The sequence below is a fragment of the Myotis daubentonii genome, chromosome 3, assembly GCF_963259705.1.
Source record: "Myotis daubentonii chromosome 3, mMyoDau2.1, whole genome shotgun sequence".
Classification (NCBI taxonomy): Eukaryota; Metazoa; Chordata; class Mammalia; order Chiroptera; family Vespertilionidae; genus Myotis; species Myotis daubentonii.
In genome coordinates, this window is record NC_081842.1 from 192,116,916 (window position 1) to 192,144,724 (window position 27,809).

At 41.4% G+C, this 27,809-nt stretch overlaps 1 protein-coding gene and 1 pseudogene across 3 annotated transcripts in view; one reads left to right on the plus strand and one right to left on the minus strand.

Moving 5' to 3' along the window:
* ZSWIM5 (zinc finger SWIM-type containing 5) overlaps positions 1-27,809 on the minus strand; it is a 109,057-nt gene that overhangs the window by 43,763 nt on the left and 37,485 nt on the right. For all 3 annotated transcript variants that reach the window (XM_059689921.1, XM_059689920.1, XM_059689919.1), the window contains exons 2-4: positions 10,741-11,097; positions 8,346-8,494; positions 5,700-5,850 (exon numbers count right to left, since the gene is read on the minus strand). In XM_059689921.1, coding sequence (XP_059545904.1) covers positions 5,700-5,850; positions 8,346-8,494; positions 10,741-11,097 — 657 coding nt within the window. The remainder of the gene's footprint in view (positions 1-5,699; positions 5,851-8,345; positions 8,495-10,740; positions 11,098-27,809) is intronic.
* Positions 7,675-7,819, plus strand: LOC132232231 (small nucleolar RNA SNORA48; annotated as a pseudogene).

Genomic DNA, 27,809 nt, shown 5'->3' on the forward strand with positions numbered 1-27,809 from the left:
ATTCCTTGAGGGAGGAAGAGGCAGAGAGAGAGATAGAAACATCAATGATGAGAGAGAATCATTGACTGGCTGCCTCCTGCACGCACGCCCCACAATGGGGATCGAGCTTGCAACCTGGGCCTGTGCCCTGACTGGGAATCGAACCATGACCTCCTTCCTGGTTCATAGGTCGATGCTAACCACTGAGCACGCTGGCCAGGCTTTTATTGATTAATTTTAGAGAGGAAGGGAGAGAGGGAGAGAGAGAGAAACATTAATTTGCTGTTTCACTTATTTATAAATTAATTGGTTAATTTTTGTTTGTTTGTTAACTCTTATATGTTCCCTGACTGGGGACTGAACCTGCAAGCCTGGCGTATTGAGATGATGCTCTAACCAACTAAGCTATCCGGCTAGGGTAGCAGGAACAAAATTCTTTAGAAGAGGAGATGGTATAGGGCTCAGAATAAATAAATAAGGACTGGCCTTTTATAGGAGCAGAGATACTTTACAGATTTTAACAGAAAATAAAGTAAAGTGTATGTGTACAGACATGAGGAGATGAGAAAAGCTCATGTCTGATAGCTTCTATTTTCTCTGGTTCAGGAACTGAAGTTACTGAGCCCACTCTCTAAGTTCCTACAAACCCTGCCTAAACCTTTCCCAGGTGAGCAGGTCTTGTGACCAGGAAGGAGCCCTCAGAGTAGTTAGGGGAAACACGACATGCACTGTGCTCTAGTATCTAACCCCATAAGGATTCTCTTAGTGCAGTGGTTCTCAAAATGTAGTCTCTGGAATAGTGGTGTCAGCATCTCCTGAGAATTTTTAGAAATGTGAATTATCAGGCCACACTCCAACCTACTGAATCCAAAACTCTGGGGATAGGCCCCATTATTTGTTTAAACAAGCACTCCAGGTGATTCAGAGAAATTTGAGAATTACTGTCTTTGCAGAATGCTGAGAGTTTCTTAGAAGACTGGTATAGCAATTTCTTAGATAAATAAAAATGTCAGAAGCAAGAGCTTTTCATAATGAACCTAAGTATATGCAAGAGCTTTAAAAGCACTGAGAGCCAATTCTGCTTACTTCCTCTCACCTACCTTTGCCCCAAAGGCCAAACCCAAGCCCACAGCACAATCCCATGATTTTCATAAAAATTACTCCAAGAGGTTTAGGCCTTAGACAAAATTGACTGTGAAGAAGGCTAATTTCAAATCTCAGAAAACATGCACTTTGGGGGAAGTATACAACAAGATAGAATTGAGGGAGATGTTATAGAAGGATGTTTGATTTGGAGTCAGACAGATGAGATTCCAGTATTAGAGCCACCACTTAGTGTGTGACTTTGAATGAAATACTTAACTTGCCTGAGCTCACTCAGTCTTCTCCTCTAAAAACATGGAGACACCAATACCTTAATCTTGGAAGGGAATCTATGCCTATAATTTCTTTTTAGGAAAGAGTCTAGAAGCAGCTCCCAAGTTGCCATGCATTATGTCATGTGACCCTGGTCACAACAGTGCAACATTCTTGCACTTCAGAAAATGTGATTATGTTAAAGCAGAGAGAGTTTTCTATAATTCTTCATTTGATTCTGTATCCAGAAGTAACCTGAGCTGTTTCTTTGCAATAAACACACAATTACCTCATAGTGTTGTTATGAGAATTAAATGAAACAAAGTGAGTACAATCTTTTTTTTAAATTAAATCTTTATTGTTCAGATTATTATAGTTGTTCCTCTCCCCCCACCCCCATAGCTCCCCTCCACCCGGTTCCCACCCTACCCTCTGCCCTTACCACCACCCCCCCCACCAATGTCCTCATCCATAGGTGTATGATTTTTGTCCAGTCTCTTCCCAACCCCCCACACCCTCTTCCCCACCGAGGATAGTCAGTCCACTCCCTTTCTATAACCCTAATTCTATTATATTCAGCAATTTATTCTGTTCATCAGATTATTTATTCACTTGATTTTTAGATTTACTTGTTGATAGATGTGTATTTGTTGTTCATAATTTGTATCTTTACCTTTTTTTTCTTCTTCCTCTTCTTAAAGGATACCTTTCAGCATTTCATATAATACTGGTTTGGTGGTGATGAACTCCTTTAGCTTTTTCATATCTGTGAAGCTCTTTATCTGACCTTCAGTTCTGAATGATAGCTTTGCTGGATAAAGTAATCTTGGTTGTAGGTTCTTGCTATTCATCACTTTGAATATTTCTTGCCACTCCCTTCTGGCCTGCATAGTTTCTGTTGAGAAATCAGCTGACAGTCGTATGGGTACTCCCTTGTAGGTAACTGACTGTTTTTCTCTTGCTGCTTTTAAGAGTCTCTCTTTGTCTTTTGCTCTTGGCATTTTAATTATGGTGTGTCTTGGTGTGGTCCTCTTTGGATTCCTTTTGTTTGGGGTTCTCTGCGCTTCCTGGACTTGTAAGTCTATTTCTTTCACCGGTCTCTCTTTGTCTTTTGCTCTTGGCATTTTAATTATGGTGTGTCTTGGTGTGGTCCTCTTTGGATTCCTTTTGTTTGGGGTTCTCTGCGCTTCCTGGGCTTGTAAGTCTATTTTTTTCACCGGGTAGGGGAAGTTTTCTGTCATTATTTCTTCAAATATGTTTTCAATATCTTGTTCCCTCTCTTCTTCTGGCACCCCCATAATTCAGATGTTGGTACACTTGAAGTTGTCCCAGAGACTCCTTACACTATCTTCATATGTTTGGATTCTTTTTTCCTTTTGTTTTTCTGGTTGGGTGTTTTTTGCTTCTTCGTATTTCAAATCTTTGACTTGATTCTTGTGATCCTCTAGTCTGCTGTTGGAACTCTGTATAATATTCTTTATTTCATTTAGTGTATGCTTAATTTCTGGTTGGTCCTTTTTCATAACCTTGAGGGTCTCACTAGATTTCTTGAGGGTCTCACTAAATTTATTGGCAATTTCTAGAAAATTCTTGAAAAACCTTATACATGTGGTTTTGAACTCTATAACCAGTAGTTTGCTTTCCTCCATTTCTGTCATTTGTGACCTGTTTCTTTGTCTCCGCATTTTTTATGCTTCCCTGTGTTGGTAGAATGGTTTTGTGTGCTAGGTGTCCTATAGGGCCCAGTGGCTCAGCCCTCCCAATTACCTGAGGTGGACACTCTTGGTGTACCCCTTTGTGGGTTTTGTGCACAGTCTTGTTGTAGTTAAGCCTTGATTGTTGTAGGTATCACTGGGAGGAATTGACCTCCAGGCCAATTGGCGGTCAAAATCAACTGTGTCTGCAGTGGGAGAACTTCTGTGCTGGAGACACCCTTCTGGGGCAAGACTTGCTTCAGTGGGGCTTTGGTGCTTACTGAGTCTGCCCCCTGAGTGTGTCCCTTATGGATCTGAGGAGTTGTAATCTGGATGGTCCCACTCTGACCACTGGGTACACTGGCTCTTGGATCTCTAAGGAGGTGCTAATTTAGCCTCTGCCTGAGGCTACCCAGCAGGAGCTATGGAGATATCTGCAGATTCCTCTTCTTTGTTTGGGGTTTGGAGGTGCCCAGATGAGGCCCAACTGTGAAGCAATGCAAGCTGCTGTGGGGCCCTGGGCCTTCTTTTGGAAGTTCTGGGTCTCTCTGACCCAGCTGCAGTTTGTTAGGTAATTTTCAGTTGCAAAGGGTCAGGGCATTCATATGCAAAAGCCTCTGCTGCAGCTTGGTTGGGGCGGGGTCTCAGGGAATCAACAGGGCGGAGCAAACAGTTATGGCTGCTCCTCAGTCCTGCCCTAAGAGGTCCCGCGTCTCAGTGTCCTGGTAATTGCTGCAAGCACCTCTGAGAGAAAGCCGCCCTGGAGTTCCGCCTGATGCCAGACAGTCCAGTTTCTCCCTGTATGAGTCAGGGTCCCCAGAGACTCGCCTGGAACTAGAGTTCAGAGCAGTCGGGAGCTTGAGACTCCCTCCTGATTGAAAAAGACAACCGCAACCTCAGTTGCCAGCCCTTTCCATGTGTGCCTCCGTACCTCTGCACTTTACTTCCGCACCTCCTCTGATTCTCAGTGTGCTTTTCTCTTTCCTTCTAGTTGTAAAATTTCCACTCAGCCAGCCTTCCTGTGGTTCTGGATGATGTCCATTTTGTCTTTTAGTTGTATTTTTGAAGTGGTTGTGTGAGGCAGCAATTTCCGGTGTTTACCTATGCCGCCATCTTGGTTTCTCTTTTGACAATCTTTAACACGGAGATTGGCACATAACAATAATGTAGCTATTCATTATTAATGAAAGCTGCAAAGCCATTAGTGTTCAGGTGATATAAAAAAGCCTCAACACCCAAACTAAAACCCTACCCTTACCAGCCCCAAAGTAACCAAGTATAGCTTCAGAGTCATTAAACCTAATTTCCCAAGGCTTTGGCCCTAACACTATAAAACATATGCTTCAGGGGCTTCCATCCAGAATTTACTACAATCCTAAACTGCAGTATTTCTTGTGCTATCTATAATAATAAAAGCATAATATGCTAATTAGACTGGACAGCTGAATGTCCTTACGGATGACCTTCTGGATGAAGCCGGGGCTACGAAGGCCGAGGCAAGCTGCCGCAGCTGTGAGGGCCCAGCTCCTTGCACGAATTTTGTACGTCAGGCCTCTAGTTTTGTATAAGTAGAAAGTCTGTTGTTGCTTTCTGGGGTGGGGGAAGTACCGAGGAGCTGTATTAGTACTTTCAGAATATGCCATATAGACCTTTTTCAGTATAACCCATGATTAGATGGTGAATCTAATGTGTGGAAGATTCTGAAAACAAGGAGAGTGGCTGAGTCTTAGCACTGCAAAGCTGGCATTGGAGCAAGGTAATGATAAAAAGAAATGTTGACCAAAGGATATGGCCTTAATAAGAAGAATGTGCAACAGAGGCTATTCAGGAGGCCACAGTTCTAATTTAATCTGAAAGTCCCAAGGCCCTCAACGAGAACAGTGGTGATGGAAATAAAAAGTGGAAATGGACACTAAATTGCATTATGAAGACTAGAGAATCAATGACGTTGGTGACTGGATATAGGAAATGAAAGAAAAATAAGTGCTCAACAAGTTTGGCAGAGTAAGGAATGGTGGAGGCAATGCTAGAGTCAGGGGAACCTTTTTTTGTAGGAGGCCTGAGTTCATTTTAGATTTCCCAAGCTTAAAGTGATGAGGGGATTCTTTCCAGTGGAAAAAGTCCAAGGGTGGCTGCTAATATGGGACTGAAACTCATAAATAAAAAAAAGATGAGGCTGAGATCACATAGAGGTAAACACTGAAGCCACGAAATAAAAAACAAATTTTAAAAGTTTTCAAGGAAGTATAGAGAAAGAAGAATAGAAGTCCAAGGCCCAACTCTTGGAAACTGCCATATGTCTGTTTCAGAATGAAAAAGAACAGATTCAAAAAGGGGAAGAAAAATAAGACTGATAACTATTTGGACAGCCAGGCTAGTACCACACAACAGAAGCCAAGGGAAGAGGTTTTCTCTCAGCAAAGGTTTCTATGTGGTATCATCTGGAGCAGAATGCTGATGTCAATAACAAAGCACAATGCAGCAGAAGCTACACAAGTGAGTTGAGAATTATTCTGGTGGCCTCTGTAGAGCCTAAATCTTTCACCAGCTGGGCTAAAGTTCACTCAGCAAGATCTATGTAATGATTGATGGTAAGTGTTCATGAACACTGTTGCCAGGGAGCAAGCTGGTAGGACAGATACAACACTTCTCTGGGATATAGGGACTTACCTAGCTCATCCCAGAGCTGCCTGCACTTATCTGTCATGCTTGTTCCTTGCTGCCTCCAGAGTGTGAGTCGTGGGTCAGCCATAAACTGCTCAGTTATTAGTGTCAGCATCCTGGCTCCATTGGAATCTCTCATCCGCAGCATTTCTCGAACCTGACACATAGGAAGGGCAAGGGGTTGGTGACTACACATCATAAAAAAGTAGGATAAGAAGAAAGGAGAGGAGTGGGAGGAGAAGGTGAAGTGTCATCTCCAAAGAGCCGTTAGAAGTCCTCTTGCTCTGTAAGCAAGTTTTCTGTATGTATCAAGAAAGCCTGCTGTGCACAACTGAGATACCACTTCATATCCACTAGTATGGCTAGAATAAAAAAGTCAGATAACAACAAGTATTGATGAGGATGTAGAGAAATTGGAACCCTCATACACCGTTGGTGGGAATGTAAAATGATGCAGCCACTTTGGAATCAGTCTATTTAGTTCCTCAAACAACTAAACAGAGTTATCATATGACCTGTCAATTCCATATCCTAGAGAGAAATGAAAAGGTATGTCCACAGAGAAACTTGTACAAGAATATTTCTAGCAGCATTATTTATAACTAGTGTCCCGGTGCATGAAATTCATGCACATTAGAAAGGAATTAATTAGAGTAAATATTTTAATATTGCTATTTGCCCTTTGTCTGTAATAGAAGTGTCAGAGAAAGAAAATTAGTAAAATGTATATGAAAATCTTCCTCCTGTCAGAGTCTGGGGCATGCCATGGAACCCAGAGTCAAGTTCCCGCCCACCTGCGTGCACCTCGAAATTGCGCGAGACCTAGACCCGGCCAGCCCCACCCCTGTCAATCCCTGCCAGGCAGGGGGCGCAGCCTCAGGTCCCCTGTCAAGCCCCGCTGGGTGGGGGGGCGCAGACTCAGGGCCCCTGTCAAATCCCACTGAGCGGAGATGCAGTCTCAGGTCCCCTGGCCCGGTGCTGGGCAGGGGGCTCAGCCTCAGATCCCTTGGCACACCCTCAGGTCCCCTGGCCTGGCGCTGAGGCAGGGGGCACGGCCTAAGGTCCCCCAGCCTGGTGCTGGGACGTAGGGCGCAGCATGAGGTCCCCCGTCAAGCTCCGCCGGGCGGGGGGATGCAGTCTCAGGTCCCCCACTCTGGCCTGGTGCCATGCAGCCTCAGGTCCCTGCTGGCTGCTCGTTACGGCTCGTTACGGGAACCCCGCCTCCACTGTGGGCGCAGCCATCTTATGATGGCATGACGAAGTGAGGGTCAATTTGCATATCACCTCTTTATTATATAGGATAGCCAAATGGTGGAAACAATCCAATGGCCATCAATATGCAAATGGTTAAACAAATGTAGGGTATCCATATTATAGAATATTATTTGTCCATAAAAAGGAACAAAATACTGACAGATGCTATTAATGCAGATGACCGTTGAAAATATTATGTTAAGTGAAGGAAGCCAGTCACAAAAGACTACATACTGTATGATTCCATTCCTACTAAGGTCCAGAATAGGGACATCTATACACAAAGGGTAGATTAGTGGTTATTTAGGGCTGGGGGAGGAGATGCAGGATAGGGGAATAACTAAAGGGTATGGGGTTTCTTATTAAGGTGATAAAAATGTTCTAAAGTTGATTGTGGTGATGGGTGCACATATTTGAATATTCTAAAAATCACTGAATTTTACACTTTAAAATGGGTGAATTTTTAAAATATATTTTTAGTGATTTTAGAGAGGAAGGGGGAAGGATAGAGAGAGACAGAAACATAGATCAGGTGCTTCCTACATGTCCCCTACTGGGGATCGAGTTTACAACCCAGCCTTATGCTCTGACCGGGAATTGAACCTTGATTTCCTGGTTCATGGAGTTGATGCTCAATTACGGAGGCACACCGGCTGGACTAAAATTGGTGAATATTATGGTATGTGAATTACATGTCACTAAATGTGTTTTTAAAAACAGGGCAAGAACCCCCTGGCAATGGGCAAGGAGACACCTGATTGGTGGTGTTGCTCTTATATCAATCAGGGGCAAAGCAGATGTACAGTCCTTAGTTCATTCTAGCTTGATGCCTGCGTTGGTGGCCAGAGCTGTTTCATGCCTGAGGTACGTAAAAAAATAAATAAATAAAAACAGGGCAAGAAAGCCTATTGTGAGAGCCCCCACCACCAAAAATCTCTTCAAGGCCTCATCAGACAGTCTTGGATTCAAATCTTCATTACTAAAACCCCCAGCAATGCTAACTCATTTAGAGAGTGGAGCAGAAGGAAGAGGACTACCAGGGTGAGGTAGTAGGGTTCCCTGGATGCAACCTGCTCAGGTCTGCTCTGATGAACCTCTCCTAATAGTTTTCAAGCATTTGATAGAGCTAAAACAAGTGAGCTGGCTCCAAGCATGAAGCCAAAAGTGTGGTAAGAGAAGGTGGGGGTGGGTGGGTGGGCAGAGATTAACCAAAGAACTTGTATGCTTATATGCATAATCCATGGACACAGACAGTAGTGTGGTGAAGGCCTGGGGTGGGGGGTGGGGGCAGGCTAGAAAGGGTGGATATGGAAAAAAGGGGACATCTCTACAACTTTCAACAATAAAGTTTTCTTAAAGTTAAAAAAACACACACAAAAAACCCTTTTCATATCTTACCTTGGCAAACATTGAATTGAGCTGCTTCCCAGAGCCATAGTAACAACCCTGGGAGAGAAAGAGCTTCACTTGTTCTTTCACCTGTTCTTCATCCAAATGCCAACAGTTCTCATCATCAATGCTGGCTCCAGCTGTGGGGTCAGGAGCACCTGTGAGAAATGGGAACCATGAAATGAATTCCGAGTTCATATGCTTCACATTTAACAGGGGTGGAAATCTGTGAGTGTATTCAAAAACATTTGCAGATGACATAATAGCATATATAGAAAACCCTATACTTTTATAAATTTATACTCAAAGTATCTTTCATATCTTGGTTCATCTCAACAACACCAATTAAAACACAGTTTTAGCTATTTACACATCCCTTTCCCCTAGTAGCCTGTTAGCTCATTGCTCACAGTTGAATTGCAAGTTGAATCCATGGTTAAATCACCTATGGCACAGTGCTGGTAATGTGATAGACACCCAGTGAATGTTTGTGGAATGAAAATGGAATCTTATCTCACTTTCTCAAAGACGGAGTCTCGTAATAGATTTTAAGAAACCTGCCTCCAAGTGACAATAGACTGTAAGTCAATACTGTATAGGTATGGTCACACAAAGGTTACAAATTTATGTCATGTTTAATCATTTTTCTTTTTCTCTATATTAAAGCCCTGCTTAAATGAAATCCAGTTCTGCACAGCAAAGCTTTTCTGGTGCATCCTATTCCTGAGGGATCAGGAGGGTTCACACATTCATTTAGTCCACAAACACTAATTAACACATATGATCTTCCACTTTATAGTAGGGTAGTCCCTCCTTATCCATTAGGTATACATTCCAAGACCGCCAGTGGATGTCTGAAACCACAGATAGTACTGAACCCGATATATACAATGTTTTTTTCTTATACATGCATACCCATGATAAAGTTTAATTTATAAATTAGGCACAGTGAAAGATTAGCAATAATAACTAATAATAAAATAGAATAATTATAATAATATACTGTAATAAAAGTTATGTTATTGTATTGTACTCACCTTTTCACTTAAAGGAAGCACTTTACAACTTTTCTTTGGTATATCCGAATTGCCAACATCACTACTCTTGTGCTTTGGGGCCATTACTAAATAAAATAAGGGTTACTTGAACACAAGTACTGTGATACCAGGGCAGTTGTGATAACCAAGATGGCTAATAAGTGGCTAACAGGTGGGTACTGTATACAGTATGGATATGCTGGACAAAGGCATGATTCATGTCCTGAGTGGGACAGAGCAGTACAGAGTGAGATTTTATCACACTACTCAGAATTGTGTGCAAATTAAAACTTATATGAATTGTTTCTTTCTGGAATTTTCACTTCAATATTTCAGACTGCGTTTGACTACAAGTAACTAAAACCATAGAAAATGAAGCTGCTAAGGGAGGACTACGATATCCATTATTTGCTACTTTTCTTCAAATGCATTATTCTAACCAGAGTCCTGATCATATCACTTCCCTGCTCAAAAGTCTTCATGATGATTCAGAATCTTACTAAATTAAGTCCAGATGCCTTAGAGCAGTGGTTCTCAACCTTCTGGCCCTTTAAATACAGTTCCTCATGTTGTGACCCAACCATAAAATTATTTTCGTTGCTACTTCATAACTGTAATGTTGCTACTGTTATGAATCGTAATGTAAATAGCTGATATGCAGGATGGTCTTAGGCGACCCCTGTGAAAGGGCTGTTTGACCACCAAAGGGGTCGCGACCCACAGGTTGAGAACCACTGCCTTAGAGTTTGGCATTCAAGGCCCTCCATGCACAGGCTCTATCTTTCATTTCTAGCACTGTCTTCCCTATACTTATGCTATGTTCCAGCTAGAAACTTAGTATTCCCAGAAGTCAACATTTCCTTATGACTTTAGTTATGCTTTTCTCTTTAGTTATGCTTTTCTCTTTACGTCCCTCCCTCTCTCCCCAGCCTATTCTTTGGCTAAAAACAACACTTCTCATTGTCAGTATTTCCTCAGATCTAGAGTCAGGGCCACAATGAGAAATGGAAACCGTAAAATAAGTACACAGAGAGGCTAATGCTGCCCAGGTTCATGTACTGCTTAGTTCACTTGGCAAGAGGGACTTTTTTTTTTTACCCCCTTTCTGAATTAGCCATATACCTCATTGCCACCTGTCAAAGTATATATGTACAAATAAAGGCAGTAACACTCTTCTGAGCACTTTATTTATTACTTCTCTTTAAGACTTGTTGCATTTTGTTTTACATTGAAATTTTAATTTTTCATATATTCCCAACTAAATTGATTAAGGTTAACTGATTATAATTGCAAAAAATATCCCAACCTCTAAACATAAAATAAAGCAACTAAGTAGATTTTTAGTAACAAAAATATTGTACAATTACCATTCACTTGGTTGATTTCTGAGTTGGAGGATAGAATCTCATCTGCCAGTTTCTGTGCAGTAGGAAGAACTTCAGTGTGGTGGGCTGTGATTAAATATTGAATAAACTTTTGTAGCTGGTCCCTATTCATCTGGAAAAGGGTTTCTGAGATAGGAAGACGCAATTTGACTTGGTCTGGTTTACGGATCCTGTAGAGTGAGAGTGCTACCACATGAGCACAGTAGAATATGTCCTTGTTGCCACAGCCACATGTCACTGAAGTGATTTTGCATCGATCAAAACTGATTGCAACTTTGTAAGTCATTGCTGGTTCAGAAGTAGTGGCTGGCTCAGTCACTGTGCCACTGAGATGGAAGCCTAAGGAAACAAAAGAAAGTGTGTTTAGAAATTCTGTAGTAAAAAACGAAGATTTTCATCTTGCATTTTAATTAATCAATTCAGATACTATTTGCTGAGTATCTCCTATATATATGGTCAAAGATAGGTCAATGCAACATGGGTATTGCTCTTCAGGAACACACAATCTAGAAGGAGTCTTTATCCTAGAGTCCTCCTGAACTAATAAGACAACTTTTGTTTGTACATATGTACATTTTTCTGGGGAGATAGTTCATAGCTTTCATCACAAGTCTCAAAAAGGTTGGGGATAGACCAAGATGGCGGCATAGGTTAACGCCGGAGTTTGCTGCTTTGAACAACTACTTCAAAAGTGAAACCAAAAAACGGAAGGGACATCACCCAGAACCACAGGAACACTGGCTGAGTGGAAGTCCTACAACTAGGAGGAAAGAGAAACGCATACGGACACTCAGAGGAGGCGCAGTGCTGAAGTCAAATTCTGAGGTGCGGAGTGCGTGGAGCGGGCTGGCGGCGGAGGGCGCGGTTGTTGTTTCCAATCAGGAGGGAGTCGCAGACTCTGAGCACCAGATCCGGGCGAGTCTTTAGGGACCCAGACTCAAACGGGAGAAGCGGGACTGTCTGGCTTCAGTCAGAGCGAGTGCAGCTTTCTCTCCCAGCTTTGCAGCGGGTGCTGGGACTCAGAGAGGCAGAGCCCCTGGGGACAGGACTGAGAGCCGCCATAACTGCTCTCTCCGGCCCACCCTGTTGATCCTGTGCGACCCGCCCCGCCCAAGCCCTGCACAGAGGCACTTGCCGGATAGCCTCAGGCAAAGGCATTTGCCGGATAGCCTCAGGCAAAGGCTAGATTAGCACCTCCCTAGAGGACAGAAGTTCTCTCACTGCTGACCCAGCTGATTCTCATAGCCACTTGGCCTGGAGGTCAAACCCTCCCTGGAATTAGCTACAACAATCAAGATTTATCTATAAGACTGCGAACAAAGACCACTAGGGGGTGCACCAAGGAAGCATAACAAAATGCGGAGACAAAGAAACAGGACAAAATTGTCAATGGAAGAAATAGAGTTCAGAACCACACTTTTAAGGTCTCTCAAGAACTGTTTAGAAGCTGCCGATAAACTTAATGAGATCTACACGAAAACTAATAAGACCCTCGATCTTATATTGGGGAACCAACTAGAAATTAAGCACACACAGACTGAAATAACGAATATTATACAGATGCCCGACAGCAGACCAGAGGAGCGCAAGAATCAAGTCAATGATTTAAAATGCGAGGAAGCAAAAAACATCCAACCGGAAAAGCAAAATGAAAAAAGAATCCAAAAATGCGAGGATAGTGTAAGGAGCCTCTGGGACAGCTTCAAGCGTACCAACATCAGAATTATAGGGGTGCCAGAAGATGAGAGAGAGCAAGATATTGAAAACCTATTTGAAGAAATAATGACAGAAAACTTCCCCCACCTGGTGAAAGAAATGGACTTACAGGTCCAAGAAGCTCGGAGAACCCCAAACAAAAGGAATCCAAAGAGGACCACACCAAGACACATCATAATTAAAATGCCAAGAGCAAAAGATAAAGAGAGAATCTTAAAAACAGCAAGAGAAAGAAACTCAGTTACCTACAAGGGAATACCCATACGACTGTCAGCTGATTTCTCAACAGAAACTTTGCAGGCCAGAAGGGAGTGGCAAGAAATATTCAAAGTGATGAATACCAAGAACCTACAACCAAGATTACTTTATCCAGCAAAGCTATCATTCAGAATTGAAGGTCAGATAAAGAGCTTCACAGATAAGGAAAAGCTAAAGGAGTTCATCACCACCAAACCAGGATTATATGAAATGCTGAAAGGTATCCTTTAAGAAGAGGAAGAGGAAGAAAAAGGTAAAGATACAAATTATGAACAACAAATATGCATCTATCAACAAGTGAATCTAAGAATCAAGTGAATAAATAATCTGATGAACAGAATGAACTGTTGATTATAATAGAATCAGGGACATAGAAAGGGAATGGACTGACTATTCTTGGGGGGGAAAGGGGTGTGGGAGATGTGGGAAGAGACTGGACAAAAATCGTGCACCTATGGATGAGGACAGTGGGTGGGGAGTGAGGGCGGAGGGTGGGATGGGAACTGGGAGGAGGGGAGTTATGGGGGGGGGAAAAAAAGGAACAAATGTAATAATCTGAACAATAAAGATTTAATTAAAAAAATAAAAATAAAAAAAAAATAAAAAAAAAATAAAAAACATACAAATTAAAAAAAAAAAAAAAAAAAACAAGTCTCAAAAAGGTTAATAAGGAAACCAAAATAAGTTAAAAAATATCTGTAGTAAATTTTGAGCTCTATCTATTCATCTCAAGGCTCATACCAGCACCTACTGGGCAGTAGTTTGGGGGACAAAGAGTTTGCAAGTGAGAGGTGCTTTCTCCCTCAACCTGATTTTCAGCTTTAATATCTCTACTGCAGCCATGTAGCTGGCTAATGAGGGATGGTAACTAACAGGATGTCTGATCATAGAGAGCCTTGCGCTATATGGACCTGAACAGCAAGGACTCATGTGTTTGGCCTTCCCCTTCTCACGTGTGTGTATGTGTGTGTGTGTGTGCGCGTGCGTGCGTGTGTGTGTGTGTGTGTATGCAGTTTGTATTCCCTGGGAGTGCCTCCTGTCATTACTGGGGGCTTATCTGTGGTGCACTGTCCCAAGAGGGCAGATGCAGAGGTCGGTGTTAGGACTGCCTCCAAGCTGTCTTCCCTCTCCAGGCCAAGATGCCTTCCTCGGTGCGGCTTTTCACTCAGCCACATCACTGTGCTTGAGAAATCATGGGTCACTGACTGGATATTGTGCAGAACTATTATTATACCTGGTCTCTTTTCCCACTCTGGGATTACTGTGCAATAAATACATATACACTGAGTGGCCAGATTATTATGACCGGCCAGATTATTATGACCACCCCATCAGTACTTCGGTGGGCCACCTTTTGCCTTCAATACTGCAGCGATTCTTCTTGGCATTGACTCCACGAGATGTTGAAAGGCTATGCGAAGAACCTGACACCATGCCTGATGAATAGCACTGTCCAGTTCTGTGAGATTTGATGGTTGTGGAACCAGCTGCCTGATGGCTCTTTTAACTTCATCCCACAAATGCTCAATTGGATTGAGATCTGGTGATTGTGGGGGCCACCTAAGCAAGGTAAAGTCTCCCTCATGTTCTTAAAACCACTCCTGCACAATAGGAGCACCGTGGCATGGCACATTGTCTTATTGGAAGAAGCCATCTCCATTGGGATATGCCATCAACATGATAGGATGAACTTGATCAGCAGCGATACTTAGGTATGTTGTGCTATTCAGACAGTTATAATGATCTGGCCCTCTAGCAACTTCAGCGTGAAATTATAGCTAATTTGCCTACAAATGTCAGGTGGTCATAATAATCTGGCCACTCAGTGTTTATCAACAATTGAATCTAAAAAAATAAATGAACAAGCAGAACAGAAACAGACTCAGATACAGAGAACATATTGATGGTTGTCAGATGGGAGAGGGGTTGGGAGAATGGTGAAAAAGGAGAGGAGATTAAGAAGTACAAATTGGATGTTACAGAATAGTCATGGGGATGTAAATTCAGCATATGAAATATGGTCAATAATCCTATATAATAAAACCCTAATATGCAAATCAACCAAACGGGGAATGACCGGCAGAATGAATGGTCGCTATGATGTGCACTGACCACCAGGGGGCAGACCCTCAATGCAGGAGCTGCCCCTAATGGTCAGTGCGCTCCCACAGGGGGAGCGCAGCTCAACCAGAAGCTGGGCTCACAGCTGGGGAGCGCAGCAGCAGTGGTGGGAGCCTATCCCGCCTCCGCTGCAGGTGGAGGGTAAGAAGCGACGGGTCCCAGACTGCGAGAGCCCCGGACTGCAAGAGGGATGTCTGACTGCTGGCCTAAGCTGGCAGGTGGACATCCCCCAAGGGGTCCTGGGCTGTGAGAGGGTGCAGGCAGGCTGAGGGACCCTCCCCTTCCACACCCCCCCCCCCCAGTGTATGAATTTTGTGCACTGGGCCTCTGGTAACCTAATAACTATGTATGGTGTCAGATCGGTCCGAGACTTATTGGGATTGATCACTTAGGAAGTTATATAATGTCTGATCACTGGGGTGTACACTTGAAACTAATATAATACTATATGTCAACTGTAGTTAAAAAATAAAAAAATGATTAAAAAAATAAAATAAAACCCCACAGCCTGTAAAAAAGTTAGAATTGGGATATGAACACAGGTAGTTTGGCTCCAGAGCCTTCATTCTTAATTATTACAATATATTGAATATGACTATGCAGTTTAAATTATGTATACAAAACTTTATAAAAGTAATTAGCAAGTACAATTCTACAAAAATGCACTAATGACAAGTCTGTAAACTCTGGTGTTTGCCTGATTTCCTGGGCAATTGTTTAAGGCGACTGAAACTGACTGCTCTGTGATGCGCTCACAGTTGGAATGAGGGGCTCATGAACTCATCTGTACAAGACAATGTCTCAGCATAATGAGTGAATCATCTGCTGAGAGTTCTAAAGGAAAGCACTTCTCAGTACAGCCCTCTGACACTATTCAGTCTTTTGTGTTTCTGAGTGCAAGAAAGGCTCTAGTAAAGCTTGGGCAATTAAAACCACTTTGCTCATTGCTCTTTTGATTCACCAGACCCATGAGCAGGTGCTAATGCATGAAAATGAATATAATTTCAGCCAATGGCAGGGAAAGGAGAGCTGTGGTTTATAGAAAAAATTATTTTCCTTATAGTCTGTTTAAGAGTATACTGTGTGTGTGTGTGTGTGTGTGTGTGTATACACACTATATATAAACTAGGTAACTCCTTTGAATGAGTATGTTTTCCACTTGAATACATTTGGTTTTGATGATGTTGTCTCATGTACATTAGACTTTCTCACTTAATTTCTGTCTTCTGGAAGGCCACAACAGTATACCAGCAGTCACTCTTTCTCTTTTCTGTCACCTAGTAAAATGATAGCCACACAAAGGAATAAACAATGATAGCGACATCCTCAAAATAACTAATTTCCTTTCCAGAAAGCCTTATTCAAAAGCTAGATAACTACTCTCTAAACAAGAACCCTGGAATGGCTCTGTGGACTCATACTATGATAAAAAGAACGGAGGAATCAGGGTGCTTGCATTCTAATTCCAATATACCTCAATTCCTCTTTGTCTCAGTTTCTTAATTATCAAAAAGACACAATAATACTTATATACCTATCAGACTCATGTGAAAGTAATTTGTAAAGAACACATTTCCCAGAGATATCATTCAATAGCAATCCCAACTGGCCAGGGCCAGCACCTATATCAGTTCACAGGAAGCAGATGGCGCCCACAACACTGGGTGTGAGTGAGTGAGATTTCAGTGAGGAATAGTATTGTTATTCAGGAATACAAATGATGCTGCCCCATTACCCTGGGAGCTACTTTGTTTGTATTAGAGAGGTCACCCTAAGCTTCTCAGAGCAGCTGAGTAAGCTGGAGGGCCCTTCTAGTGGCCATCTGCTCCCCTCCCAGACTCCTCTAGCAAATCAAGAGGTTTTCCTTGTATTAACCTCTGGCCCTTCTCAAGCACCAGCTTCTGCAAGCAATGGTCTCCACTCTCCATCTGTGCCAGCAACCAGTTAAAGAACAATGAGGCTTCCCAAGCCCAGGCATTCACTTACAGAGATGCCCTTGCATTACCTAGTTTTCCAGTACTCTTTTACTTGGATCTCTATAAAGGGAGTAGGTATGTAGTTTAAAAGACAGAGTTATTTTTCTTTTGTTATTTTAGAAACATTTTATGTAGAAAAATAAAATGGGAAGAATTTGTCTGGAAAATTCATTAAAAAATCTAACATGCATAAAACAATCACTTAAAAATAGCAATTTCATTTCCACCCCTCTCCCCAACTACTCTATGGAGCATGAGGACTTAGAAAACAAGTTCTCTTGTATATTGGTGGGTAACCAATCTATTCTAGAACTGCAGATCGGATACCTGCTCCTTCGTTCACCGATGTGAATATAGATTGGGGGAAAATACCACCCTCTTCAGGCAGTTCTCTGCAGAAACAATGTGCACATTTACAAGGTACACATGTTGCCAAAATGGATGTTATAAGCTAGTAATTACCACATGGACTATTGATTTGAACAGAGAAAGGGCAACATATAATTGTAAAATGATTTCAGAAATTACCCTATTCCATTCAGTAGCCTACATTACTGGGGGAAAATAAAAATTGAACAATAAACTGCTTTTCAAAAGGAAGAGGATACATGTAGATACTTTTATCAACCACAATATTAACTGATCAAATATTTATTTTTGAGAGTCTTCAAAATAGTATTCAGATTTATTTTAAAGCATTAGAAAATTACCTAAAGAATGCAGACTGGTGCAACCACTGAGGAAAACAGTATGGAGTTTCCTCAAAAACTTAAATATGGACCTGCCATTTGAACCTGTGATCCCACTTCTAGGAATATATCCTAAGAAACCTGAAGCACCAATCAGAAAGAATGTATGCACCTCTATGTTCATAGCAGCACAATTTACAATAGCTAAGATCTGGAAACAGCCCAAGTACCTATCAGGAGATGAGTGGATAAAAAAGCTGTGGTATATTTATACCATGGAATACTATGCAGCAGTAAAAAAAGAAAAATATCTTACCCTTTGAGACAGCATGGAGGGACCTGGAAAGTATCATGCTAAGTGAAATAAGTCAGTCAGAGAAAGACAAGTATCACATGATCGCACTCATATGTGGAATCTAAATAACAAAACAAACTGATGAATAGAGTGGATCTAGATACATGGAAGCATGGAACAAAGTGCGGAATCTCAGACGGATGATGGGGGAGGGTGGGTGGGTGGGAGGTAAACAACCAAAGACCTTGAATGCATATGAATAAATGCATAATCCATGGACACAGACAATAGGGTGCTGAAGGCCAGGGGCAGAGGGGTGTGAGGGGGAGCTGGAGGGGATCAATGGGGGAAAAGGGGGGACATAGGTAATACTTTCAATAAAGAATTATTAATAAACTAGAGGCCCTGTGCACAAAAATTTGTGCACCCGGGGGGGGGTCCCTCAGCCCAGCCTGTGACCTCTTGCAGTCTGGGACCCCTCGGGGAATGTCCACCTGCTGGCTTAGGCCCGCTCTCCAGGGGATTGTACCTAAGCTGGCAGTCAGATATCCCTCTGGCAACCCAGAAGCCCTCGGGGGATGTCTACTTGCCCATGGGGAGCAGGCCTAAGCTGCAGTCGGACATCCTTAGCGCTGCTGAGGAGGCGGGAGAGGCTCCCACCACCACCGCTGTGCTGGCAGCCATCAGCCTGGCTTGTGGCTGAACAGAGCTCCCCCTGTGGGAGCGCACTGACCACCAGGGGGAAGCTCCTGCATTGAGCATCTGCCCCCTGGTGGTCAATGTGTGTCATAGTGACCAGTCATTCCCAGTTGTTCTGCTGTTAGGGTCAATTTGTATATTACCCTTTTATTATATAGGATAAATAAATAAATTTTAGAATCAGCCTAAAAAAAATCAATGAAAAAAAATATCCTGGGTGGGGGCAAGGAATATTCTCTGGTGACTCATCTCTCTCTCTCTCTCTCTCTCTCTCTCTCTCTCTCTCTCTCTCTCTCTCCTCCCTCCCTCCCTCCCTCCTCCTCCTACTGTTTCAAAAAATCAATGGAAAAAATATCCTCAGGTGATTAACAACAACAACAACAAAAATCATATGATCCTATCAACAGATGCAGAAAAACCATTTGTCAAAATCCAACATCCATTATGACCAAAACTCTCATCAAAGTGGGAGTAGAGGAAATACACTTCAACATAATAAAAGCAAATATGTATGACAAACTCATAGCTAATATCATCCTCAATGAGGAAAAGCTGAAACGATTTTCCTTAAGACAGGGAAGTCTGCTTTGCAAGTCCAAGCCACAATAATCAGACAAGAATAAGAAATAAAAGGCAAACAGCCCAGCTGGGTGTAGCTCAGCGGTTGAGCGTCAACCCAGGAACCAAGAGGTCACCAGTTCGATTCCTGGTCAGGGCATATGCCCAGGTTGCGGGCTCGATCCCCAGAGGGGGGCATGCAGGAGGCAGCCAATCAATGATTCTCTCTCATCATTGATGTTTCTATCTCTCTTTCCCTCTCCCCTCCTCTCTGACATCAATAAAAATATTTTTTTTAAAAAAGGCAAACAAATTGGAAAGAAAAGAGTAAAACTGTCATTAATTGCAGATGACATGATACTATATGTAAAAACCCTAAAGATTCTACCAAGAAACTATTAGAACTGATACATGAACTCAGTAAAATAGCAGGATACAAAATTAATACAATATTCAGAAATTAGTTGCTTTTTTTTAAAATCGTCACTGAGGATATTTTTTCCGTTGATCTTTGGAGAGAGAGTGGAAGAGAAGGAAAAGGGGGAGAGAGAGAAACATCAATATGAGAGAGACACACCAACTGGTTGCCTCCCACACGCATGAGTCTGCAACCGAGGTACAGGCCCTTGACAGAATTCAACCAGGACCCTTCAGTACTTGAACTGATGCTCTATCCACTGAGCCAAATTGGCTAGGGCTCAATTGCATTTTTATACATTAATAATGAACTATCAGAAAGAAAAATTAAGAAAAAAATACAATTTACAATGGCATCAAAAAATAAAATACCTAGGAATAAATTTAACCAAGGAAGGAAAAGACCTATACTCAGAAATTATAAGACACTGAAGAAAGATACTGAAAAAGACACAAATAAATGGAAGCATATAACTTGCTCATGGATAGGAAGAATTAACATCGTTAACTTGTCCATATTGCCCAAAGCTATCTATGGATTTAATGCAACTCCTATCAAAATACTGAGTTTTTTATATATATATATATATTTTATTGATTTTTTACCGAGAGGAAGGGAGATAGTTAGAAACATCGATGAGCGAGAAACATCGATCAGCTGCCTCCTGCACATCTCGATGTGCCCGCAACCCAGGTACATGCCCTTGACCGGAATCGAACCTGGGACCTTTTAGTCTGCAGGCCGCTCTATCCACTGAGCCAAACCGGTTTTGGCAGCTTTTGTTTTTTTAAATTTTTTTTGTTCATCTTCACCCAAGGATATTTACTTATTTATTTATTTTATTCCTTTTTTGGGGGGGGAGGGGGGAGTGTGGGAAGGGTGCTGGAAGGGTGGGGGAAGGTGTGGAAAGAGTGTGGGGCCGGTTCAGGGAAGGGTCTACTTATTTATTTATTATAAATATATTTTATTGATTTCAGAGAGAAAGGGAGAGAGAGATAGAAACATCAATGATGAGAATCATTGATCAGCTGCCTCCTGCACTTCCCCTACTGGGGATCGAGCTCGAAACCCAGGCATGTGCCCTTGACCAGAATCAAACCTGGGACTCTTCAGTCTGCAGGCCGATGCTCTATCCACTGAGCCAAACTGGCTAGTGCTTTCCATTGATTTTTAGAGAGAATGGAAGGAAAGGGGAGAGACAGAAACATTCATGCAAGAGAGACACATCGATTGGTTGCTTCCTGCACGTGCCCTGACCTGGAGCCAAGGATCAAGCCTGCAACTGAGGTACATGCCATTGACCGGAATCAAACCCCAGACCCTTCAGTCCATGGGCCGATGCTCTATCCACCGAGCCAAACTAGTTAAGGCCCAAGAGTATTTTTTACAGGACTAGATCAAATTATAAAATGAATATCAAACCACAAATATACCCCGAATCGTCACAGCAATCTTGAGAAAGAAAAACAAAGTTGGAAGTATTACGCCACCTGATATCAAACTATATAAGAATATAGTAATCAAAACGACATTGTAGTGGCATAAAAACAAACACATAGATTTGGAAACAATATAAGAGAGCCCAGAAATAAACCCATGCCTATGTGACAAAGGAGGGAAGAATATACACTAGGGTTAAGACAGTCTATACAATAAATAGTGATGGGAAAACTAAGCAGATAAATGGAAAAACATAAAACTAGACCACCTTCTTATACCATATATATGAATAAACTCAAAATGGACAAAAGACTTAAATTTCAGGACTCAAAACCATAAAACTCCTAAAAGAAAACACAGGCAGTAAACTGACAATGTTCTTAGTGATAGTATTTTTTATTATGATTATCTCCTAGGTCAAGGGAAACAAAAGAAAAAAACAAATGTGATGACAGCAAACTAAACAGTTTATGCACAGCAAAGGAAACCATCAACAGATAACCTACCAACTGGGAGAAGACATTTGCCAATGATACATCCAATAAGGAGTTAATATCCAAAATTTATAAAGAACTCATACAACTTAACACCAAAAACCCACAAATAATCCAATTAAAATTGTCAGAGGATCTAAAAATACATTTTTCCAAAGATGACACACAGATGGTCAATAGACATGAAAAGCTGCTCAACATCACTAATCAGCGGGGAAATGCAAATTAAAACCACAATGAGATGTTACCTCACACTTGTCAGGTTGGCTACCATCAATACATCAAAAAACAACAAGAGTTGGCAAGGATGTGGAGAAAAGGGAATGTTTGAGTATTATTGGTGGGATTGCAAATTGGTGCAGCCACTATGGAAAACAGTATGGAGCTTCTTGAAAAAATGAAAAGTAGAAGTATCTTATGACCCAGCAATTCCACTTCTGGGTATTTATTTGAAGAAATACAAAACACTAATTTGAAAAGATACATGCAACCCCATGTTCATTGCAGCATTATTTACAACTAGTGGCCTGGTACATGAAATTCGTGCACTCGGCGGGGGGTCCCTCAGCTCAGCCTGTGCCCTCTCGCAGTCTGGGAGCCCTCAGGAGATGTCCAACTGTCACGGAGGTGGGAGAGGCTCCTGCCACCGCCTCTTCGCTCACCAGCCTTGAGCCTGGCTTCTGGCTGAGCAGCGCTCCCCCTGTGGGAGCGCACTGACCCCCAGGGGGCAGTTCCTGCCTTGAATGTCTGCCCCTTGGTGGTCAGTGTGTGTCACAGTGACTGGTCGTTTCACCGTTTGGTCGATTTGCATATTAGCCTTTTATTATATAGGATAGCTAAGATATGGAAGCAACCTAAGTGCCCATCAATAGCCAATTGAATAAAGAAGATGTGGTACATACATACAATGGAATATTATTTGGCCATAAAAAAGAATGAAATCTTACCATTTGCAAGATGCTAAGTGAATAAGTCAGACGGAGAAAGACATATGATATGAGTTTACTCATATGTGGAATCTAAAGAACATAATAAATGAACAAATAAAACAGAAAAAGACTCATAGATACAGAGAAAAATTGATGGTTGCCATATGGGAGAAGGGTTGCGGAGCTGGATAAAAAAGATGAGATTAAGAAGTGCAAGCCCGCCCTAGCTGGCTTGGCTCAGTGGATAGAGCATCAGCCTGCGGACTGAAGGGTTCCAGGTTCAATTCTGACCAAGGGCACATACCTGGGTTGTGGGATCGATCCCCAGTAGGGGGTGTGCAGGAGGCAGCCATTCAATGATTCTCTCTCATCATTGATGTTTCTATCTCTCTCTCCTCCCTTACTCTCTGAAATGAATAAAGAAATATATTGAAGAAGAAGTGAGTTCATTACTGTTTTATTCTAAATTAACCTCGTCTTTCTCCACCAGAGTAGCCAGAGGAATGGGTTGCTTTTAACTACTTAACAAAGTTGTTGTAAAGACATGAATTCCTTTAAAAGTTAGTCACTGTGGAAAGTTATGATTCTGTAAAATAGTTTTTCAAAGTTATATATATATATATATATATATATATATATATATATATATATACTCAATGTCCCAATCTATTTTAAGAAAATACAGTTTATTCCCAAAGATGTTTATGAAAACATTAATTATAATAGTCAAATACCAAACAATGGAGCAATATAGAAATTATTAAAGCCATTAAATGATATTTACAAAGATAGTACAATGATACTGCTCAGATAATCATTACATTATCATTTTAAGTATAAAATAATGCGAAGTTGTTTATATAATATAATTATGATCACCATGATATTAAAAACAGCACAGAAGAAAATAGAACAAAATATTAATAGAAATTCCTTTTGGAGAATGGGGGGGGGGGGAAGAAGTACAAGCCCTAGCCAGTTTTGCTCAGTGGATAGAGCGTTGGCCTGTGGACCACAGGGTTCTGGGTTCGATTCCGGTCAAGGGTACATACCTTGGTTGCAATCTCCTCCCTGGGCCCGGGGCCTGTCAGGGCTCATACAGGAGGCAACCAATTGATATGTTTCTTTCACATTGATGTTTCTCTCTGTTTTTCCCTCTCTCTTCTACTCTCCCTAAAAATCAATGGAAAAAATATCCTTGGGTGAGGATTAAAAAAACCAAAGAACAAGCTCTCTTTAAAAAACAAAACAAATACCAATTGGCAGTTACAAATAGTCATGAGGATATAAAGTACAGGGTAGGGAATATAGTAAATAATCCTATATAATAAAAGGGTAATATGCAAATTGACCCTAACGGCAAAATGGAGAAGAAATGACCAGTCACTGTGATGCGCACTGACCACCAGGGGGCAGATGCTCAATGCAGGAGCTGCCCCCTGGTGGTCAGGGCGCTTCCACAGGGGGAGCACGCTCAGCCAGAAGCCAGCTCATGGCTGGCAAGCACAGTGGTGGCAGCGCTAAGGATGTCTCACTAACGCTAAGCCGTTACTTGGACATTCCCCGAGGGCTCCCGGGCTGCCAAAGGGATGTCTGACTGCCAGCTTAGGCCCAATCCCCTGGGGAGAGGGCCTAAGCCAGCAGGTGGACATCCCCCAAGGGGTACTGGACTGCAAGAGGGCGCAGGTCGGGCTGAGGAACCCCCTCCCCCGCTGAGTGCACAAATTTTCGTGCACCAGGCCACTAGTATATTGTTAATAACTATGTATGGTGCCAGGTATGGGTACTAGACTTATGGGGACGGGAGGATCACTTTGTAAATTATATAAGTGTCTACTATGCTATACACCTGAAATGAATATAAAATATTAACTATCAACTGTAATTGACAAAAAATAAAAAATAGTATAGTAGATACATAAAACTGTAATATAGTCACTTATTATCGTTATCAAGTATTATGTACTATATATAATTGTATGTGCTATACTTTTTAGATCTGTTTACACCACCATCACCACAAGCACATGAATAAGTTGCGCTATATGTTACAATGGTTACATCACTAGGCAATAGAATTTTTTTAGTTCCATTATAATATTATGGGACCAACACTGTATATGTGGTGGGTCACTCACTGAAACATCATTATGTGGTGCATGACTATATTATTATTATTTATGGATGAATAAACTGAAATTCAGAGATGTTTGGTGACTTGCCACAAGGTCATACAACTTGTAGATAACCAGTTCTATAAAAGTTATATACAAGATATGGAGAGAACAGAGAGATTGGAGTGACTCAGAAAATTTCTTAGAAGAACTGAATCTAGCCCTAGCTGGTTTGGCTCAGTGGATAGAGCGTCAACCTGTGGACTGAAGGGTCCTGGGTTCGATTCTGGTCAAAAGCACATGCCAGGGTTGCGGGCTCTATCCCCAATGGGGAGCATGCAGGAGGCAGCCGACCTATGATTCTCGCTCATCATTGATGTTTCTATCTCTCTCTCCCTTTCCCTTCCTCTCTGAAATCAATAAACATATATTTAAAAAAGAAGAGGAAAAACTGAATCTAGATGGCTATTAAGGAGTTTCTTTGAAATTCTAAACAGATATATCAACATAAGCAAATTTCAATGATGTGAGGTAAGAAGAGGTAGGGAGAAGTTTTTTAGGTTCCTTGGTGCTCAGGTTTCTCCTTCACAAAATAAGTAATTTGGACTGTGTTTTCTCTAAAGTCTCCTCTGGCTCATACAGTCTATGATTCCATGCTGCAAGTGGAGGAAATTAAACAAATTCCTGGGCCCTATAGATATAGTCCTTGTCCCTATGTGATATTAGAAATAACCCATGGGAGATGTGTCACTGTGTCCAAGAAACAAGGGGTACAGCTATTGCCAATGATAAATGAACTACAGTTTAAAAGACTTTGGAATTAGTTGAGGAAACCAAAGCACCATTTTCATATTGCTTCTTTGGGAAAATAAGTTTCTAACTAAATATACCATATAAAGCAATTGTTTAAAATTTGTGCATGCTCTGTTCAAATGTATTATAAAATGTCTGTTCAGAATAAAAGAAAGAGATGGGTCCCTTAAAAAATAGAATCAAGCTGTGGGTCTTAGAAAAAAGTTAATGAATAATCTTTTGTGTCTAATGCCAATTAGGTTTTATAACAGTTCCAGCCTTCAAAGCACAGGAAGCACAGAGAAGAATTCAAGAGAATTTCCATCCAGGCTGGAAAAAAGCAGCAGAGGGTAAACCTAAGAAAACAGTGCATATGTAAGCAGAATCACTTCCTCTTTTTTTTTTTTGTTTAAATTGGGAAAAAGCAGAATGCTGAAAGATGCTAGGAGGTAAGTGAAACCTGAACTACGGTAGCAGAATAAAAAATAGCCAGTGGGCCCTGACTGGTTTGGCTCAGTGGATAGAGCGTTGGCCTGCGGACTCAAGGGTCCCAGGTTCTATTCCAGTCAAGGGCATGTACCTTGGTTGCGGGCACATACCCAGTGGGAAGTGTGCAAGAGGCAGCTGACTGATGTTTCTCTCTCATTGACGTTTCTAACTCTCTATACCTCTCCCTTCCTCTCTGTAAAAAATCAATAAAATATATTTTTTTAAAAAAATAGCCAGTGGGATCCAGTAGTACAAGAGCAACTAAGAGCAGTACTTTCTCTTAGCTTTCCTTCCTATAAGTAAAAAGAAAAGTTAGAATTCTGTTAAACCAGAGTAAAGCCAAGGTTAAATCACAACTGTGGAAATCTGCGAAGTAAATAAGTATGCTTGGTATTTTATTAAATTATGCTGTGAATTGTGTTTTTTATCCTGAAGCCCCAGGTTGTATATTGACTATTCCAAAATAGTTACTTGTATTTATAGTTTAGGACACTTCCCTAAATTTAAAATACTTATATTCAACTGCCTACTTGATGTTACCACTTAGATGCCCAACAGGCACATCATACTCAATGTACTAGTGATCTCAGCCTATACCTTTGTCTACCGCTGCTCCTGGCACAGCTTCCCTCCAATCTTCTCCATCTCAAGAAATGGCATTAACATTTACCAAAGTACCCAACCCAGAAATCTTAACTTTTCCTTCTCTCTGACCTTTCACATACAGTCTATTATCACATCATGTTGGTTCTACTTCCAAAATATTATTCTATTCCTTCCATTGTCTCCCTTGACACCAGGAAGCCCTGACCATTTGTTTCTTAGTTTACTGTAAGAGCCTGCTAACTGATTTTTACTTCTACTCTTGATATAGTCTATGCTGATTCAGTTCTTACTCAGCAGCCAGACTGATCATAAAATGTAAATTAAATTAGGTCATGTAGGCAACCTATAAAATGGGAGGAAATATTTGCAACTCATATGATAAGGGCTTGATATTAAGAATATATAAGAAACTTCTAGCCCTAGCCAGTTTGGCTCAGTGTATAGAGCATCGGCCTGTGAACTAAAGGGTCCTAGATTCTAATCCGGCTAAGGGCGCATGCCCAAGTTGTGGGCTTGATCCCCAGTAGGAGGCAGCTGATCAATGATTCTCTCTCATCATGGATGTTTCTCTCTCTCTTTCTCCCTCTCCCTTCCTCTCTGAAATCAATAAAAATACATTTTTTTAAAAAAATTCTACAACTCAACAGCAATAAATGACGCAATTAAAATATGAGCAAAGTACTTGAATAGACAGTTCTTCAAAAAAGATTTACAATAAGCATATGAAAATATGCTCACCCCATCACTAATCATAAAACATAAATTAAACCCACAATGAGATATCAGCTCACACCTATTAAAATAGCCATTATCAGAATAGAAAATACGTTTTAGTGACGATACAGAAAAATTGGAATCTTTGGTCACTGTTGTTGGGAACATAAAATGTGCACAACCATTATGAAGAGGAGGGAATACTTCCTAACTCATTCTATGAAGCCAGCAACATCAATACCAAAGCCAGGCAAAAACACTACAAGAAAAGAAAAATACAGATTTATATCTCTTATGAATATTGATGAAAAAATCCTCGCCCAGCTAGTGTTGCTCAGTGGTTGAGCGTCGACCTATGAACCAGGTCATGGTTTGATTCCCAGTCAGGGCACATGCATAGGTTGCGGGCTCAATCCCCAGTGTGGGTTGCGGGCTCAATCCCCAGTGTGGGGGGTGCATGAGGCAGCCAATCAATGATTCTCTCTTATCATTGATGTTTCTATCTCTCTCTCCTCCCTTCCTCTCTGAAATCAATAGAAATATATTTTTTAAAAATCCTCAACATAATACAGCAAACAAAATTCAGCAGCATATTAAAAAGATTATACACAATGACCAAGTGGGATTTATTCCTGGAATGTAAGGATGGTTCAACATATAAAAATCAATCCATATAATAGACTAAATTAACAGAATAAAGGGGGGGGAAACATGGGATCATTTCATTGATGCAGAAAAGGAAT